Source organism: Felis catus, chromosome A2 (assembly GCF_018350175.1).
Source record: "Felis catus isolate Fca126 chromosome A2, F.catus_Fca126_mat1.0, whole genome shotgun sequence".
Taxonomy (NCBI): domain Eukaryota; kingdom Metazoa; phylum Chordata; class Mammalia; order Carnivora; family Felidae; genus Felis; species Felis catus.
In genome coordinates, this window is record NC_058369.1 from 61,568,341 (window position 1) to 61,588,865 (window position 20,525).

The 20,525-nt window shown below is 52.9% G+C and overlaps 1 protein-coding gene across 1 annotated transcript; it reads right to left on the reverse strand.

Moving 5' to 3' along the window:
- Positions 1-12,608: 12,608 nt before the first annotated feature.
- Positions 12,609-20,525, reverse strand: DDX56 (DEAD-box helicase 56). Its single transcript, XM_003982594.5, has 14 exons — positions 20,365-20,525; positions 20,115-20,276; positions 19,503-19,663; positions 19,186-19,356; positions 18,978-19,068; positions 18,219-18,463; positions 17,816-17,935; positions 17,220-17,333; positions 17,049-17,143; positions 15,866-15,939; positions 15,644-15,733; positions 15,394-15,499; positions 13,251-13,327; positions 12,609-12,941 (listed from the first exon to the last, which is right to left on the reverse strand). Exons 1-14 carry the CDS (start codon positions 20,422-20,424, stop codon positions 12,864-12,866), a joined length of 1,644 nt encoding a protein of 547 aa, XP_003982643.1. The 5' UTR covers positions 20,425-20,525; the 3' UTR covers positions 12,609-12,863.

Genomic DNA, 20,525 nt, shown 5'->3' on the forward strand with positions numbered 1-20,525 from the left:
AAGTGAATCACACAGTACTTGTCTTTCTTGTGATTGGCTTATTTCACGCAACATCACATCCTCAAGATTTGTCCATGTAGTAGCAGGTGCCAGAAGTTCCTTTTTAAAGGCTGAGTGATATTCTGCTCTGTGGACACACCACACACTGCTTATCCAACCATCCATTGATGGACACTTGGGGTGCTTCTGTGTTTGGGCCACTGTGAATAATGTTATGGATATGGGTGTGCAACATCTCTTCCAGATCCTGTTTCAAATCTTTGGGGTACAGTTCTAGATGTGGAATTGCCAGGTCATACAGTGATTCTATTTTTAATTTTGTGAGGAACCAGCATACTGTTTTCCACAGTGGCTGCGCCATTTTATATTCCCACCAACAGTGCACGGGGACATTCAGGTCCTCAATCTTCAAATTTTCCACGTGGTTTCCTGTTGTTTCAATGGCAGCCATCTTGATGAGTGTGATGTAGTATCTCACTGGGTTTTGATTTGTATTTCCCTGATGATCAGTGATACTGAGAATCTTTTCATGTGCTTATTGGTCATTCCTACATCTTCCTTGGAGAAATGTCTATTTAAAATCTTTACTCATTTTGTAATCAGACTGGGTGTTTTTTAAATTATTATTTGTTGAATTTAGTTGTCATAAAATCTGGATATTAATCCTTTATCAGATACGTAGTTTGCATATATTTTCTCCCATTCTGTAGCTTGCCTTTTTACTCTCTTGATAATGACCTTTGACACGTAAGATTTAAAATTTTTCATGAAGTCAAATTTGCTGATTTGCTAACTGTGCTTTTGGTGTCATAGCCAATGAATCACCGAAAGATCCAATGTCACAAAGCTTTTGTTTCTTCCAAGAGTTTCATAGTTTGAGCTGTTTCGTCTTTGATCCATTTTGAGCTAATTCTTGTGTTAGTACGGGTCCAACTTTGTTCATTATTTCACAGAGTGGATATATACTTTTCCAAGCATTTCATGAAAAGACTGCCTTGGCTACCTTGTCAAAAGTCATTTCACCTTATTTGCAAGGGCTTACTTATGGGCTGTTCATTCTATTCCACAGTCTATATGTCCATCTTAAGTCAGCACCACTGTCTTGATTACTCTATTTTTGTGGTAAGTTTTGAAATCAGGAAATGTGATGTCCTCAAACTGTTCTTTTTCCAAGTTTGTTTTTGTTTTGTTTCATTGGTTACTTGAGGTCTCTTGAGGTTCCACTATGAGTTTTAGGATAGATTTTTCTGTTTCTACAAAATATGACTTTGGGATTTTGATAGGGATGCATTAAATCAGTAGCTCACTTTGGATAACAATATTATTCCAACCTGTCCATGAACACTGGATTCTGTTCCATATTTACATCTCCTTTAATTTCTTTTACCAATGCTTTCTCATTTTCAGTGTATAGATCATTCACTTCCTCAATGAAGTTAATTCCTAAATATCTTATTCCTTTTGATGCTATTGCAAATGAAACTATTTTTCTCAATTTCTTTATCAGATTGTTCATTGTTCTTGTATAGAAATACAACTGATTGTTGTGTGACTTTGCAACTTTGCTAAATTTATTTGTTCCAACAGGTATTTTTGTGAAGTCTTTAGATTTTTTTTAAATTTTTTTAATTTTTTTTTAAATTTTAAAGTTTATTTACTTTTGAAAGAGAGAGAGAGAGAGAGAGAGAGAGAGAGAGAGAGAGAGAGAGAGAGAGAGAGGGAATGGGGGAGGGGCAGAGAGAGAGGGAGACAGAATCCAAAACCGCTCCAGGCTCTGAGCTGTCAGCACAGAGCTCAATGCAGGGCTCAACTCACAAGCTGTGAGATCATGACCTGAGCTGAAGTGGATGCTTAACCAACTGAGCCACCCAGGCGCCCCTTGTCTTTAGGGTTTTTTATATAAGACCACATCATTCACAAGCAGAGATCATTTTACTTCTTCCTTTCCAGTTCGGATGCTTTTCTTCTTCTTCTCTACTCCCTGCTCTGGCTGAGAATTCCAGCACGAGGTTGTATAGAAGTGGTGAACATGGGCATCTGTCCATCTTCTTCCTGGTCTTACAGGAAAAGCTCTTAGTCTCTCACCACTGAGTATATTTGCTGTGGGTTATTCATAGATGACTTTAATTATGTTGAGGGATTCCTCTCACTCATGGTTTGTTGCACATTTTTATCATGAAAGCATGTTGGATTTTGTCAAATGCCTTTCTCCATCAACTGAGATGATCCTGTGGGCTTTTCCTCTACATTTAGTTGATGGCTTGATCTTTAGTACATGGCTTGATCTTTGTATGATGAAACATCTTTGCATTTCTCGATAAATCCTACTTAGTGATGGTGTTTAATCCTGTTAACATGTACTGCCATTTATTTGCTAGTATTTTGTTAAGGATTTTTTGCATCAGTATTCCCAAGGGATATCCTTTTCTTGTAGTGTCTTTGTCTGGCTTTGGTATCAAGGTAATGCTGGCTTCTTAAAATAAATCAAAAGTGTTCCCTCCTCTTCAATTTTTTAGACAAATTTGAGGAGTATTGGTGTTAACTTTTCTTTAAATGTTTGGTAGAATTCGCCCACGAAGCCATTGGGACCAGGGCTTTCCTTTGTTGGAAGATTTTTTTTTTTAATGTTTATTTATTTTTGAGAGAACATGAGCAGGGGAGGGGCAGAGAGAGAGGGGGAAACACAGAATCTGAAGCAGGGTCCAGCCTCTGAGCTGTCAGCACAGAGCCTGATGTGAGGCTCAAACCCACGAACACGAGATCACGACCTGAGCCAAAGTCAGACACTTAACTGAGCCACCCAGGTGCCCTGGAAGATTTTTTTTTTTAAGTTTATTTTGAGAGAGAGAGAGAGAGAGAGAGAGAGCACCATCAGCGAGTGGGGTGGGGAGGAGGGTTAGGGTTAGAGAATGAGAGAGAATCCCAAGCAGGTTTCACACCATCAGCACCAAGCCTGATGTGGGGCTCGAACTCCCAAACCATGAGATCATGACCTGATCCAAAACTGAGAGTCAGATGCTTAAGCGACTGAGCCCCCAAGGCGGCCCAAGATTTTTTATTAATGCTTCAATCTCCTTGCAACGGAGGTCTATTCAGATTGTCTAATCTTTCGTGATTCCATCTTGATAGGTTTTGTGTTTCTAGGAATCTACTTTATCTGGGTTACTCAATTTGTTGCCACACAATTGTTCACTGTGCTCTATTATTAACACTATATATCTGTAGAATTGGCAGTATTTGTCCCAGATTTCATTTGACTTTAGTCATTGGAGGCTTCTTTCTTTAGTCAACCTAGCTAGAGGTTTGTCAATGTTGTTGATCTTTTTGAAGAACCAACTTTAGGGTTCATTAATTTTCTTTGCTGTTTTCCCACTGTTTCGTTGATCTTTATGATTTCCTTCATCCTGCTAGCTTTGAGTTTTGTTTCTTCCTCTTTTTCTAGCACCTTAAGTTGTAGAGGTAGGATGATGATTTGAGATCTTTTTAAAAATGTAAACATTTATGAATCGTAACTTTCCCCCTCAGTAACTGCTTTCACTGCATGCTGTTAAGTTCTGGTATGCTGTGTTTTCATTTTCATTCATCCTTAAGTATTTTCTGACTTCTTTTGTGATTTATTCCTTGGGCCATTGCGTGATGTTTTTATGAGCGTGATGTATAATTTCTACAAGTTTGAGCTTTACAGTTTTCTGTTTCTGCTTTCTAACTTTATCCAGTTGTGATCAGAGAATATATGTCCAATGATAATTATTTCTTAAATGTGGAGATTTAATTTGTGGACTAACTGCATGTATATTTGAGAAAAATGTGTATTTTGTTGCTGGCAGACAGAGTGCTTTGTATTTGTCCATTAGATCCAGTTGGCTTATTGTGTTGTTCATGCTATTTCCTTACTTATGTCTGGGTGTCCTATCCATTATCGAGAGATGGAGCCATGGACTCTCTTACTCTTGCTGTAGGAATTCCTAATTCTCCTTTCAATTCTATTAATTTTCCCTTCATAGATTTTGATGGTCTGTCATTAGGTGCATAAATGTTTACACACACTTTTCCTGTACTGACCTTTTTATTAATATACAATGTCCTTCTTTGTCTCTTATAATCTTTTTGATGTAGAGCCTATTTTGTGTGCTATCAGTATACTGATATACATAGTATGGTATACTGTAACAGTATACCGATGCCTATAGGCACCCCTCCTTTCTTTCATTTGCATGGAATATCATTCTCCATCCTGTCACTTTCAACCTGTGGGTGTATTTGTTTTTTTTTTTTTTTTAATTTTTTTTCAACGTTTATTTATTTTTGGGACAGAGAGAGACAGAGCTTGTACGGGGGAGGGGCAGAAAGAGAGGGAGACACAGAATCGGAAACAGGCTCCAGGCTCCAAGCCATCAGCCCAGAGCCTGACGCGGGGCTCGAACTCCCGGACCGCGAGATCGTGACCTGGCTGAAGTCGGACGTTTAACCGACTGCGCCACCCAGGCGCCCCCTGTGGGTGTATTTGAATCGCACGGGAGTCTCTTGTAGACAACACAGGGCTGGGTTGGGTTTTCTTACCCATTCTGCCAACTTTTGATGTTTCATGGAAGAGTTTAACTCATTTACATTGAAAGTAGTTACTTTAAATTTAGTAATTTAAAAAGGAGGGACTTACTTCTGCCCTTGTGTCATTTGTTTTTCATATATCCTGTAGCTTTTTGTCCTTCATTTTCTTATTTTATAGTGAAATGTTTAAATTCCTCTCTCATTTCCTTCTGTGTACATTCCATAGCTGTTTTCTTTGTGGTTGCCATGGGGATTACATTTAACATTCTAAAATTATAACAGATTTGAATTTATCCCAGATTAATTGCAAGTAATATACAAAACCTCTGCTTCTTTATAACTCTGTCCCCACCTCTTGCAGTTAATGCAAAATTACACCTTTATACAGTGTGTGCCCCCAAACATAAGCTTATCATTCTTTAAAATGCCTTAGTCTTTTTTTAAAAAATTTTGTTTTTAAAAATTCTTAAACATTTATTTATTTTTGAGAGAGCACAAGCAGGGGAGGAGCAGAGAGAGATGGAGACACAGAATCCAAAGCAGGCTCCAGGCTCTGAGCTGTCAGCACAGAGCCTGACGTGGGGTTTGAACCCACGGACCGTGAGATCATAACCTGAGCCGAAGTGCTCAATCTGAGCCACCCAGGCACCCCATCCAAGCTCTTGATTCCCCTCAGAAATGTTGATAAAACAACAACAGGGGCACCTGGGTGGCTCAGTGGGTTGAGCATCCGACTTCAGCTCAGGTCATGATCTTGTGGCCCGCAGTGCAAGCTCTGTGTCGGGCTCTGTGCTGACAGCTTGGAGCCTGGAGTCTGCTTCGGATTCTGTGTGTGTGTGTGTCTCTCTCTCTCTCTCTCTCTCTCTCTCTCTCTCTCTCTGCCCCTCCCTCAAAAAGAATTATCACCAATCCTACTTAAACTGTTCCAACAAACTGAGGAGGAGGGAACACTTTCTAATTCATTCTATGAGGCCAGCATTACACTGATACCAAAGCCAGACAAAAACATTACAAGAAAAGAACATTAGATCAAGATCCCTTATAAATACAGACGCAAAAATCATCAACAAAGAACTAGCAAACCAAATCCAATAGCATGTTGAGAGGATTGTATGTCATGATGAAGCGGAATTCATCCCATGAATGCGAAGACAGTTCAACATAAGGAAATCAATCAGTATGACATTGTCACCTTACTAGAACAAAGGGGAAAAGCCACATGGTTCTCTCAGATGACGCACACAAGCTATCTGACAAAATCAAACACCTTTTTGTCATCAAAAACATCAGGAATAGAAGTGAACTTCTTTAACATGATAAAGGACATCCATGAAAATCCCAGAGCAAACATCAAACACCATGATGAGCAGCTGAACGTTTCCCCAAGACCAGGAACAAGCCAAGGATGCCTCTCAGCACTGCTATTTGACATCGTCCTGGATGTTCCAGTCTGATCAGGTAGACAAGAAAAAGAAACAGAAGGCGTCCAAACTGGAGAAAATGAAGTAAAACTATCTCTATTCACAGGTTACATCATCCTATATGTAGAAAATCTCGAAGAAGCTACAAGAAAGTTACTAGGGCAGGATAAATGAATTCAGCAAAGGGCAGGATAAAAAATCAGTTACACAAAAATCAGCTGCATTTTCACGCACAATGAGCAATCTGAAAAGAGAATTAATAAAAGAATTCCATTTGCAATAGGCTCAAAAAGAATACACTGCTCAGGGATAAATCCAAGGCGGTGGTGGACTTGTACGCTGAAAACTACCAAACATTGCAGAGAGATGAAAGGAGACACAAAGGAGGGAAGGACATCTCAGGTTCGTGAACCAGTAGAGCTCGTGTTGCCGAGATGTCCATACTACCCCAAAGCAATCTACAGATTCAGTGTGATTCCTATCAGAATCCCAACGACAGCTTTGCAGAAATGCATACGGATACTTGAGGGGCCCCAAATATCCAAACAATCTTGACAAAAAGAACAAAGTTGGAAAACTAACACTTCCTGTTTCAACAATGCCTACAAAGTCACAGTCCTCAAGACGAGTGTGGTACTGGAGGAAGGACGGATGTAGAGACCACGGACAGGCTTTCCATCACATGGTGCAGGGAAAGCTGGATGTCCACACGCAAAAGAGTAAGGTTGGACCCTTACCTGTCACCGTACACAAAAACTAACTCAAAATACTCCAAATTGGTGTGCCTGGTGGCTCAGTAGTAGCTTAAGCATCCAATTTCGGCTCAGATCACAATGTTGCAGTTTGTGGGTTTGAAGCCTGTGTCAGGCTCTGTGCTGACAGTGTGGGGCCTACTTGGAATTCTGTCTCCCTTTGCCCCTTTTCCGCTGACTCCCTCTTTCTCCAAAGTAAATCAACAGTTTTAAAAAGCAGACCAGGGACACCTGGGTGCCTTAGCTGGTTAAGCATCTGACTCTTGCTTTGGGTTCAGATCATGATCTCGAGGTTCATGAGATTGAGCCCTGCATCAGGCTCCACGCTAACAGTGCAGACCCTGATTGGGATTCTCTCTCTCTTTGCCCCTCTCCCACTCACACTGTCTCTCAAAATGAATAAACTTAAAAAAAAAAAAAATGGACCAAACTCTCAAGAAGTATAAAACTTTTTTAAATTTTCTTTTAGTGTTTATTTTTGAGAGAGCGAGTGAGCACGAGTGAGAGGGGGAGGGGCAGAGAGACAGAAGGAGACACAAAATCTAAAGCAGGCTCCAGGCTCTGAGTTGTCAGCACAGAGCCGGACGTGGGGCTTGAACCCCTGAACTGTGAGATCATGAGCTGAGCCAAAGTTGCTTAACTAACTGAGCCACCCAAGCTTCCCCCTATAAAACTCTTAGAAGAAAATTTAGAGGAAATTCTTCACGATGTTGAATTCAGCGATGGTTCTGATGCTATAGCAAAAGCACAGGCCAAAGGAACAGTAAATAAATTAGAATTCATCAAAGTTGAAGTCCTTTGTGCATCGAAGGACACCATCAAGAGAGTGCAATGGTAACTCACAGAATGGGAGAAAACATTTGCAAAGTATCAGAAACATATCTGATAAGGAATTAGTATCTGGAATATATAAAGAACTCCTAAAATAACCAAGAAACTCACCCAACTTAAAAACAGACAAGGGGGGGCACCTGGGTGGCGCAGTCGGTTAAGCGTCCGACTTCAGCCAGGTCACGATCTCGTGGTCCATGAGTTCGAGCCCCGCGTCAGGCTCTGGGCTGATGGCTCAGAGCCTAGAGCCTGTTTCCGATTCTGTGTCTCCCTCTCTCTCTGCCCCTCCCCCGTTCATGCTCTGTCTCTCTCTGTCCCAAAAATAAATAAACGTTGAAAAAAAAACAAAAAACAGACAAGGGGCCCCTGGGGGGGGGGCGGGGTTCAGTCGGTTGAGCATCCGACTTCAGCTCAGGTCATGATCTCAGTCTGTGAGTTTGAGCCCGTCGGGCTCTGTGCTGACAGCTCGGAGCCTGGAGCCTGCTTCAGATTCTGTGTCTCCCTCTCTCTCTGCCCCTCCCCTGCCCACACTCTGTCTCTCGATAGTAAATAAACGTTAAAAAAAAATCAAACAAACAAAACAACCCACCACCCAGACTCCAGCGGGCTTCCCCTGCTCCACCCAGCATGGCACTTGGCTGGCTGCCTTCTCTGTGTGTGTCCTGCTCCTGGAGGCTGACTTCCTGGTTCCTGGGTACAAGGATCCTGAACACACATAAGGGTCCCATCAAGACATTTCAGTGGACAGATTAGATCCTTTGTCCCCGGAGCTCAGCAGCAGTCAGGACTGACAGCTGCAGAAGCTCGAGAGCTCAGGCTGTCTGTTCTTTTGTTCCCACTTGCCCATGGGGCAGCCACCAGCATCTCAGGAGGGAGCCCACTCCTCCAAGGCCACTGCTGACGTGGGGAAGGGCCAGCAGCGAGGCCAGCTATCTGCTTTATAGAACCCTTACATGGACAGACCTCAGGTCCTTCCTGAGGACTCCCTGGACGGGCAGCTAGGACAATCCATCCCTCACTACTGCCTCCATGGGCACCCCTGGCCCATCTCCAGGATCTGGCAAAAGAAGACGTTAGATGTTAACGTGACAAGATGTGGGCAGGGCTGAGAACACAGAAGTCAGACAACCAAACAGGGCTTGGAGTTCAGGCACCCGGGCTGAGTGGGGACAAGGCCCAGAAAGCTGACCCCTGATGCCTAGTCTCTACTTGACAAGCATGTGGCTCCTCGTGTCCTTCCCAGCCCTTGGAGCTGGCTAGGCAACTTCACGGTAGCCCTTCCATAGTGGTCTCTGTTGGCACTGCCCCTGCACTTTCTAATCTAGAGCTGAGTTGGGCGGCGAAGGGACCTGAAGCAGGTCATCAGCCAGGGGTCCCACAGCCCCCATCCAGGGAATGGGCAAGGGCAGGCGGGGGTGGGCCTGACGTCACTAGATAGATACCCAACAGCTTGGCAGCCAGCCCCAGGCTGGGGCAGCCCCATGGTCTCCGCCCTGAGTCACGGAGGGGACACACAAGGTACGTCCAACCTGCTGTGTCAGAGGGCAGAGTCCAGCCCGGTCGGTAGATCCTTTCCTTTCACTTTTCATTGTAAACAGTCAGGAGCCTCTGGCACCAGGACAGTCCCTTAGTCGAGCCCCTACCTCTGGGTCTTGCATCCCAAGGTGGACAGCAGGACAGCCAAGTCCGTACTAGAGACAGAGGAGGGTGGCCAGCTCAGGCGGGGAGTCAGGAGGGCTTGCTGGACAAGGCTGTGCTCCAGCAAGGGAACTTCCAAATTTAGAAAAGAAGGTCAAGGGCACCTGCGTGGCTCAGTTGGTTAAGCATCCAACTTTGACTCAGGTCACGATCTCATGGTTCATGAGTTCGAGCCCCACATTGGGCTCTGTACTGACAGCTTGCAGCCTGGAGCCTGCTTCAGATTCTGTGTCTCCCTCTCTCTGCCCCTCCCCTGCTTGTGTTCAATCTCTCATAAATAAAATTTTTTAAAAAATTCAAAAGGGGCGCCTGGGTGGCGCAGTCGGTTAAGCGTCCGACTTCAGCCAGGTCACGATCTCACGGTCCGTGAGTTCGAGCCCCGCGTCCGGCTCTGGGCTGATGGCCCGGAGCCTGGAGCCTGTTTCCGATTCTGTGTCTCCCTCTCTCTCTGCCCCTCCCCCGTTCATGCTCTGTCTCTCTCTGTCCCAAAAATAAATAAACGTTGAAAAAAAATTTAAAAAAAAAAAAAAAAAAAAAAAATTCAAAAAAAAAGGTCAGCCACGTAGATCTGAATTTCAGACAATGGATAATTTTGTAGATCACACACATTGCATGGGACACACTTATGCTAAAAAGTGACAGCCCTCATCACGTATGTTACAGATGATCAGGCTCGACAAGGGATGGGACAGGACTCAACCTGAGCTCTCTCACCTGGGGTTCCAGAGTGGGGTCCGCAGATCCCAACACCAGCCCAGTCTGTCCCTCAGCCAGGTGCCACTGGCCTGGCTTTTCTCTGAGCCTCAGTTTCCCCATCTGTAGAATGGGATAGGTGCATAGACATGAAAGCTCACCTCTCAAGGGGTCTTGAGCCCAGCACCATCAGCCTCCCCTGGCAGGAAGGTTGTGAGGGACACAGAGCCCCAGGCCCTGCCCGAGACCTGCTGGCTCAGACCTGCATCCCTGCATCGTAAGGGGAAGCCTGTGCCTCAGGTGTCCGCAGAAGTGAGGGGAGGGGTGCTGTGAGCAGAGCCCCCGTGGGCATGTCCCACACAGGAACACTTGGATGGGTCACTTCACTCCACTCACAGACACGCAGGGGGAAACCAAGAGAGGCGAGGTCCCCCCCGGAAGCCAGCTGGGCCGGCGCACCACAGTGTCACAAAGAGCCCCTGCCTATGTGCCCACTCTGCTCAGTGGACAGACTGCTGGTGGGCTCGTGGGCGAGCAGACACTGAACTCTAATGTCCCGAGAGGCATCTGTCCAGTGGTGCCTGGCCCACTCCCCACGCAGGTGCGTGAGCACCACCCCCTTGTGCATGCACAAATTGCTGTGACAGACAGAAACAGGGCACCCCAGCACTTCCTCCTGCGGGACAGAGGCCAGCATTTGGCAGGGGCGCCTCCCTGCACGTACCCCACTGGACTGCCCCTACCTCTCAGGGACCCTGCCCCTAGGGACCAAAGTGCCTGGAACGCGTTCCCCTGAGTCACTGGCCCACGGCAGATGGGTATCAGTTAGCTGGAAACACTCTGGGTCCAGAGGTTTCTAGGAGCACAGTGTTCTTCCGTCCTTTATCTCCACGGCCCTTTGGCTATCTGATCCGGACGCTCCTCTGCTCCAAAACCACCTGTTCCTCCCTCCACCTTCTCAGCACTTAGCACAGGACTCTTATCTCAGAAATAAATTACTTCCTCAGCCTTTCCCTATTTGGAAGACACCACTTTGTTTTCTTTTCGCCCTCAGATGCGTCAGGATCCCACAGGCTGTTTCCAGTCAGGTCTGTCTCAGTCAGTGTGCTGCCCAGCCCCCCACCCCACCCCTGCACCTGGCAGGTCCCAGCAAGTGTGTGGTTTGCGGCTCGGGTGCAGTGAAGAGCAGATTCCCACCTCCCAGAAGCACCCACTCAGGCGTCCGTGTGGGTGTGACTCTGCCGGCTTGGGGTGACATGGTCCCTGCACTCTGCCGACCTTTTGGCTGTGAGCCTTATGCTTCAGGCTTATAGCAGGCTCACCCCACCCCACCCCACCCCTTCTAGGTCCAGGGTGTCCGCCCACACGCCCACATCCCTAGGGCCTGTCCGGCTCTGGTTTGGACACACATTGGATGGACAAGTCTAGCCCCAGAATGTAAATTAAGTTTCCCCACATGTATATTAAGTAAATGGACACAGCAAGGCCTATCCCCAGGGTGGGGTGGGGACTAGATGACCCTCTGTGGCGTCAGGGTGCAGGGATGCCCCACTCTCTCCACTGCCCCAGCTGGCTGACATTCTAGCTCAGGTAGGGGTGCGTCGGCACAGCCCAGCTCCCACGTGCCTCAGACGGCACCTGCCCCATGGTGGTGAGAGTGCTGGCCAGGCCAGCTGCTCCTCCACTGGGGTGGCCGCTGGGCCAGCACAGGGCCCACATCCCATCCACCAGTCCTCACTTGCCCCGTGAGCTCAGTGCGCCGGGAACTTCTGGACCCTGCTTCCCACCCGGGAATGGGGACCGGCCTTCTCCAGAGCTTGTTGAAGACAACAGGTGTACAGCCTCAGCTCTGTCTCCAAGTGGGGACCAGGCCCAGGGCAGTCCCCTTGGACCCAAACCCTCCTGCACCTGGATCCAGGCTGCAAGCTCACTGGCCAGGAGCATGTGGAGGTGGTAGGGTCAGAGGGACAGGGAACCTTGGGGAGAAGGCTGCTGTGCCCTCGTAGGCAGCCCAGAACACCCAGGGCCCTCCTGTGCTCAGGGCCAGGCCTCGGCTCCTCCCCGCCTCATAAAGCAGCTTCAGGCCTGTTGGAACCCCAGTGGCCCCCCGCGCTCACTCACAGAGCCCCACCAGCACACCTCAGAAACCCTCAAATGCAACAGCAGCAGGAAAGGTCAAGCCCCAGCAAACCCAAGCGCCACCACACCCTCACAGGAAGCAAAGACACAGCTTCCTCGCTGCCCTATGCTCTCTCCCAACCAGCCCGGCCTCACAAGGCCCACAGCAGGTGACAGTCACACCAGGACATGGCACGAGGGAGACCCCTGCCTTTGGACAGCAGCAGACACTGGGATCTGCTCCTTCTGGGGCCTTCTGGCTGGGTGGAGAGCCTGGAACGCTGCACATGCACACACCCCGTGACGACTCCCTGGGCTCCCTGCCTCCGGGAGGCATTTACGACGCACCCAGGCTTGGAGGGGGAGGTGTGGGGCTCACAGCTGGGAAGGCCCGCCTCCTTGTGGTGCTCCAGGGGAGCAAGGTCATCCCAAGTCCTGGGCGCGGCAGTGGTTGGGCCAGAGACCCAGGCGAGGTGGGTCACAGCGCCGCACGGCTGACCTCTGCTGGCCGGGCAGGTACCACACGCAGCAGGCAGAGAGCCAGACGCCGCCTCCTGGATGCGGTTTAATTCCCAAGGTTTCCAGGGATGAGCATACCTTCACACAGAGAGAAAGCACAGGCCAGGCCAGCCAGAATCCTTATTCTGTCGAGGAACAAAGTGCCAGCCTGGTGGCACCAGGAACCAGCACCACCACGGCGCTGCCTGCCCCACCATCCAGACCATCCAGGGCAGGAAGCTGGCCTCCACTCCCTGCTCAGCCCCAGAACGCATCCCCAAGACCAGAGGCTGCACGCACAGCCTCAGGGAGGCACAGCGGTGGGCCTACGTCTCTCCTCTCTGTGCCTGAAGCTGCGCAGTGGGTTCCGGGTCCGTGCCTTCTGCGGGGCAAAGTCACAGGTTAGCCAGGAAATTGGGTTCAGCGGAGACAGACTGGGAGAGATGGGAGGCGTGGTCCCCGCTAGACAGGGTGGGCAGCAGGGGCAGAGCAGACCCTCGTGTGTTCTTGAAGCCGCTGGCAAGCAGCCCAGGGAGTGTCTGCCCCCATGATTAACCCGCAGCCCAAGAGCATGGGCCGAGTTCTCAGGGCCCTTCCCCCACCTCCCAAGGGCAAGGGACACGCACACCCCTAGGACAACGGAACGAGGTAGGAGAGCCCTGCAGCATCACCAAGGACCCAGAAAACTTACCTTGACCTTGGCCTTCTTAGAGGCCAGCTTCTTCCGCTTCTTGGGAGGGTGGACGAGACCACGCAGAGCAGGAGGGACTAAAAGACACATAGACCCCATGGCTGCCACCACCCCTGCACGTAGCCCACCTGCCCACCCACTCCCCCGGTGACCAGCGGGCTGACTCCAATCTGCCCCTATGTCCAAGGGGCCCAGGAGTCCCCGCTGCCTCCCGCCACGTGCCCAGGGCTGCGAGGGTGGCTGTGTTCTGGGGCGAGATTGCAAAGACACAGGTTAAGTCCCTCCCCGACGGTGTTTGTTTGCTGCGTTAAGAACGTGGCAGAAAGATAAAATCACATGCATTTTTAAGGCAAAAAAAGATACTTCTGAAACAAAAAAAGCCCACATGTAACTTCTTCACATGTGGTTTGTTATTACAAATTCATACCCAAGCAGAGCCCTTCCCCCACATCCTTCCTACACCCACCAGGCCACATGGTCACTGCTGCCACCTGCTGTGATCCTTGACCTCTGACCTCACCACCACCTGACCTTGGCAGGGCACCCACCCAATCCCCACAGGCCTCCACATCCCACTGCCGCCCTCTCCCACCTCACCTGGCCCCCTAGGCTCCCCGCCACACACTCTTACCAAAGACTTTGCTCCTGTGGGATGCAGGACAGGGTTCCCTCACCCCCTTCTCCCTGTCTCTCCAGGTCAGTCCTTGGGGACCTGGCCCCCACCAGTCCCTCCAGGTCAGTCCTGGGGAACCCGGCCCCCACCAATCCCTCCAGGTCAGTTCTGGGAAACCCTACCACACCAATCTCTCCAGGTCAGTCCTTGGGGAACCTGGCCCCCACCAATCCCTCTGGGTCAGTCCTGGGGAACCTGGCCCCCACCAATCCCTCCAGTTCAGTCCTTGGGAACCCGGGCCCCACCAATCTCTCCAAGTCAGTCCTTGGGGAGCCCGGCCCCCACCAGTCCCTCCAGGTCTTTGGGGAACCCAGCCCCCACCAGTCCCTCCAGGTCAATCCTTGGGAACCCAGCCTCCACCAATCCCTCCAGGTCTTTGGGGAACCCGGCTGCCACCAGTCCCTCCAGGTCAGTCCTTGGGGAACTTGGCCCCCACCAATCCCTCCAGGTTAGTCCTTGGGGAACCCGGCCCCCACGAATGCCTCATCAGTCCTTGGGGAACCCGGCCCCCACCAATCCCTGAAGGTCAGTCCTGGGGAACTTGGCCCCCACCAATCCCTGAAGGTCAGTCCTGGGGAACTTGGCCCCCACCAATCCCTCCAGATCAGTCCTGGGGAACTTGGCCCCCACCAATCCCTCCAGATCAGTGCTGGGGAATTCGGCCCCCACCAGTCCCTCCAGATCAGGCCTGGGGAATTCGGTCCTTCCAGTTCAGTCCTTGGGGAACCTGGCCCCCACCAATCTCTCCAGGTCAGTCCTTGGGGAACCTGGCCTTCACCAACGTCTCCAGGTCAGTCCTTGGGGAACCTGGCCCCCACCAATCCCTGAAGGTCAGTCCTGGGGAACTCGGCCCCCACCAATCCCTCCAGATCAGTCCTGGGGAATTCGGCCCCCACCAATCCCTCCAGTCTTTAGAGAACCTGGCCCCCACCAGTCCCTCCAGGTCAGTCTTGGGGAACCCACTCCACCAGTCTCTGTGGCACCTTCCGTGTTCTGAATCCTTCTGTGCTGCTGGCCCAAGCCTCTCCTACACACCCACGGGCTTGAGAGGGCCAACTCTTACTGGCCCTTCCCCCTTAACCCGTCTTCAGCAAGTTCAGCACAAAAACACATGTGCTTGTTACCAGAGACACCACACACCGGACACCATTACCAGGATTACGGCTGCACAAAGAAAACTAGACACTTGGACCACCTGGTTGAATTCTGGCCTTGACTGCACCCCAGAAGCCGAACTCATGGTCCATTCCTGACATGACGGTAACCTGGGCATCTCTGGTCCCCATGAGGCTCAGACAGGCCTGTTCCCCAATCCCCCACCCCCGCTTCACCGCCTGCCATGACCCCCTTCCACACTGGCCCTGCTGCATAACCAGCGGCTGGGATGGTGCTGCTGGGCCTGGGTGGGGCCTCTGCCAGTGCCTGCAGCGTGGGGTCCCTGCCCCCGCCCACACAGGGGTACGCGCTCACCTAGGTAGTCAGGGACATGACCCAGGTGGGGCTTCACCACAGCAGGGTGCAAAGGCAGATCGTGCCGCAGCAGCTGGAGGTCCCGGGGGTTGTCTTCGAAGTATGTCTGCAGGGGACACGGGCGAACAGCAGGCTCGCTCTTCCTTCTGAGGCCCTCCTGTGAGCAGCTGCGCCCCACGTGCTCCCTGGTCAGAGCCACATGTGTCCCCCACAGAGGCCGAGTTCCCCCCCCCCCCCCACTGGCCCTCACCTTGAGCCTCTCTGAATGCAGAAGTTCCTCCTTGATCTCCTTCAACCTTGCCTCTCGGATGGCCTGTTTTGTCACTGAGCGCATGGCGTCCTGGGTGTGCACACCAGAGGTCAGGATGGCGAGGCTGCCCAATCCTCCCTCGTGCCCGGCGTTCAGCAGCAGGGGTCTGACCCAGGTCCCTGAGGAACGGACCCCCCTCCCCCCACCCCACGTTCCACTCACCCTGCAGCGATACCGGAAGGCCTCGATCTCCTCCATGCGGAACTGGTAGGGAAGCAGGACAGGGGCCTCATTCTCTGTGGAGAGAACAGCACAGAGGGTCCCCTGGGCTGAAGGTTCAGGGTGGGTCTACTGGGGGGGTCACCTGCTCAGAGCCCCTTGTAACCCCTCCCTGGGGCGAAGCAGCCCAGAGCCCAGCCCACTGCTTCCCTGTGACGTTCATGTGCAGCGAGAAACCGGAGTCTTGTGGATGGCCCACGACAGCTGCTCCAGGACACTGTGGCTGGGGCAACCCATCATCCCCTGGGTGCCAGACACATCCTCAGCCTCGCAACCTCCCCACCTACCCACTCTCGCCATAAGAGCAGCAAAAGTACGGCAAAGGGCAGCACAGAACACCACCACCTGCAGCCACGCCCCGTTCTGAGCAGGAATGGCCATGCTGGGACACTCAGCGTCCGTGACAAACCAGCATCCCAGCTGAAGAAGCCAGGGCACAACGCACCCCTCGCACGCCTGCCAAGGGGTGCCCCAGCCCATCTTCTGCACGAGCCCACAGGCTTAATGCCACGTGGTGAATGGTGTCTTTCCCGCACCCCCAACACAGGCAGCAATGAGACTGCACAGAAGCCCTGTCCGGACCTCCTTCCAGAACCTCCTGGCTGGAGGACAGCCCCAGCCACGCCCCTTGCACGGCCCGCCCCTCGGCCTGGAAAGATGCCAGCTACGCTGCTGCAACGTAACCTCGAAGACACAGAGGAGCCCAGACCACGGCTGGGCTACCTGGGGGTCAGGGAAGGACACCCCGCGTAGGCTCCTCTCCCAAAGTCCTCTCCTGGGACACCACCAGCCCCCTCCCTTTTCTCCAAACCCCCTCCCCTCCCTTGGTCCTTCTGCCCCTTGAATCAGACAATAAACGTGACTCTGACCACCTGCCCGACAGCTCTGGACCTCGGCTTAATCATTTGTGGGGGATGCCGCCTGCCACCCTGAGTGTGAGAAGGTGGAGCAGGAGAGAGGGGCAGGGCAGGGCCGGGCAGGGCAGGGCCGGGCAGGGCAGGGCCGGGCAGAGCAGGGTCGAGCAGAGCAGGGCCAAGCAGGGGTGCTACTGCCCACGCTGGTGTCCCCGCTGCCATCCCCACCACTGCGTCTGAGGTGTGGCTGGAGAGGAGGGCTGGGCACTCACCTCCACAGAGAAGCTCCTCGATCGTGTCCAGGTGCGACTGCTCAGCGGGCAGCACGAAGGTCAAAACCATGCCTGGGTTGTTGGCGCGTGCCGTCCTACAAGGACACGTGGCCCGGCATCAATCTCCAGCCCAAGGCCCACTGCCTGCCCGCCACGCCCCAGCTCTCCTACCTGCCAGCCCGATGAATGTAGGCTTCAGGGGTAGGGGGCAGATCAAAGTTGAGCACAGCGCACACGTGGTGGAAGTCTATGCCCCGGGCCACGCCGGCCTCCGGATCAGAAGCCCTGTGGAGAGACATCCCAGTGTCAGACTGACCTCCTCCTCCCTCCAGACCAGCGATCTCCAGCCTCTCAAGCCTTTTAATTCACAACATCTCTCAATAAAGCCTGATAAGAAACCATAAAACCCTAATGGGTTTAAAACCCTAGAATTGGTACTGTTTCAGGACCTGGGGTAGTGGCGGCGGCCAAACCTTTCACCCCGACCTCAGCGCAGTGGGGGGGGAGGGGGGGGAGCAGACTCACTGCAGCACAAAGCGATCCGAGAGCCACACCTGGAGTCTGTTAGGCTCACGTTCCCTTGGGGAACCTGCTCCTCACCCATCACAGACGCACACCCAGCACAGGACGGCCCACCAACAAGCCAAGTTTGGCCCTTACAGCTGCCCTGGGGCGCGTGCAGGTACACCCTTCACCCCTCTTCTGTGGACCCACAGGCCTGAACACCAGACTCCCTGCAGGGGCTGGGAAGAGAGGCCAGCACTCACCTGTCTCCCTTGGGGCCCTTGCCTCGACGCTTGCCCTTAACCGGGGCTCCCAGAACTTCGGTGTCGGTCGCTATGACACAGTCATAGAAGCCTTGGTTGAACTGTGAGATGATGTGGCACCTGTGGCCCGAGGGCAGAGGAAGCGTTGGGCCCAGGAGGCAGCTGGAGTCCCCCTCCCACCCTGACACTTTCCTCCTCTCCAACTCTGTTCCTGCTCAACCGTCGTGCCTCAACAGCCTCAGCTGAAGACAAAGCGACGGCAGGAGTTGTGACAGGGAAAGTCAGCGAAGATCAGTCAGGCCCACAGCCAGGCCTCTACTTTGTGCTTAAGAGAGAACGCCAGCCGCGCCCACCCCCACCAACCCCCTCGGGCGCATCTCAGCTGGGGGGTGGCGTGGCCCACCTGGAGCGCAGTGGCAGCTCCCCGTTGAGCACGCAGGCGGGGATGCCAAACTGCTCCAGGAACAGGCGCAGTCTGTAACTCCTCTCCAGCGTGTTGACAAACAGCAGGGACTTGCCCCGGATCAGCGAGAGCTTGAGCAGGGCGTACAGCAGCAGGAACTTGTCCTCCTCGGTCTCACAGACCACCTGAAACTGCTTTAACTGGTCTGGCCCTGGCAGCTGGGACTCCTGCAGCTTGAGAGTAACCTACGGGAAGACGGCCCCATGGCCCGCGGTCAGATCAGCTACCGCAAGCTGCTGGCCAACCAGGGCACAAAAGTGTGAGCCAGGGCACCCTGCGTCCCCTTCATCTGGGCGCCATGACAATTCAACGCACCCTAACCGTCGTATGGGTGGAGGACACAAGACTACGATGCGCTAGAGGAACGTGACAGAGAAACACAACATGAGGAATGGCCCTCAGGAGGAAAGCCCTACGGCAGTGACCTTTCAGAAGAGTCCAGCTCACGTAACGTGAGAGCTTCGGCCATGCTGCTCAAAGCAGCCTTTCTGACCCCTGGGGGTCCCTGCTCATACCTTGAACCACCCCAGTGGACATCTGCGTGGTTGTCTGTAGCAGACAGCGTGTTAACAACCACCTGCCTCTAGCAGAACCAGAGAGGCTCACGCCCTAACAACCGTCCCACCCGAGATACCAAAGAGCTCCTTGGAGAAGGGAGTTTCACATCAGCGGCTCCAGCTGGTACTGCAGGGCCCTTACCGGGTTATGCAATACCAGCTCCTTGAGGGCCTGCACGTCCTCGTTGAAAGTAGCTGACATCAGAAAAGCCTGATAAATCCGGGGCAAGTGACTGGAACAAAGCAGAACCTGTCAGACTCCAGCTCCGAGCCACCAAGTGTAGCAGGTGAAGCTCCGGCCCCCTGCTCCAGGCCCTGGAGCCTGTTCCCACCCCATGCATCCTCCTTACCAGAGCAGACTCTTGAGTTCCTCCTCAAAACCAAAGGAGAAGAGAAGGTCAGCCTCGTCCACCACCAGCAGCTCCAGGGAGTCTCGCAGGGTCAAGCTGTCTTGCTGCAAGTGGTTTAAGATGCGAGACGGGGTCCCCACTACTATATCGGGCTTCTCCATCAGCACAGCTCTGCAGGCAGGCAACACCTCAGTATGGGGGAGAAGAGCGCAGCTGGGGCCTCACCCCTGCCTGCTCCTCATGACTGCATAACCCCCCCCTTAGCCCCCCCCAGGCCCATGCCCTTCATTCCTCCACGGCCCTGCGCTCTCACCTACCTCTGAGAGGCTGAGTCTTCAGCAGCGGAGACATCCGCCACCCGGATGTCCCGAGCGCAGTAGGCGGCCAGCTGCTGAACCATGGACCGGGCCTGCCGCGCCAGCTCCTTGGTGGGCACCAGCACGAGCCCTCTCACAGCCTGCTCTACCGCGGGGCCAGTCTGCAAGAGCACAAACGTCGGACTTCAGCGGGCCAGCCCGTGGCCGCAGAGCCATCGGACGCTTTGTTTTCCTTTCCTCCGTCTCTTCCGGGCAATCTGACCCAACGGTGGGGGCTTCCCCATAACCACCTGGCTGTGTCCTCATCAAGCCCTCGCTCACTTGTATTCTTCTCAGAACGGAATGCTCTTTCCGCAGGCGCCGACCCTCACGAACGGCAACTTACTTTGCGGTTACAAAGTTACTTAAACGCTAGAGGTTCACCTGAGTTAAGCAGAACCGGGAAAGGTACCCGCTCTCCATGGCACAGAGAAGGGAGTGTGATGCAATCTCTACGCAAAGAACAACGCTGGCAGCGCCTGGGCCGGGGCCAGGCAACCTCGGTTGCAGCCCAGTGCGCGGACCAGCACCAGGCTCGCCCCTCCCGCCCCCCGGGCTCCCGCCCCGACCCACCGCCTTCCTGTGGAGCAGCAGCTGCAACATCGGAATGGCGTAAGCGGCCGTCTTCCCCGAGCCCGTGCGCGCCCGAGCCAGGAGGTCCTTCCCCTCCAGGGCCAGCGGGATGGCCTTCTCCTGGATCAGCGTGGGGCGCGACCAGCCCAGGTCGGCGACGGCCTAGGAGACACGAGGCGCGGTTCAGGCGGCGCGCGGCGCTGTGGCCGCCCCCGCCCCGTCGGCCCGGCTCCTCAGCCCTCCTTGGTACCTGCAGGAGCCGGGGGTCCAGACCCATGTGCTCGAAGCCCAGCAGCTCTGGGTCCGCCATGCCGCCTCTCTGCGAAGCCAGCGCAAACGCACCGCAGTCAGAGCGCGACTGCGCATGGGCCACACCCCCCGGAAGTGCTTTGGCCTGGGCTTCCGGCGTTC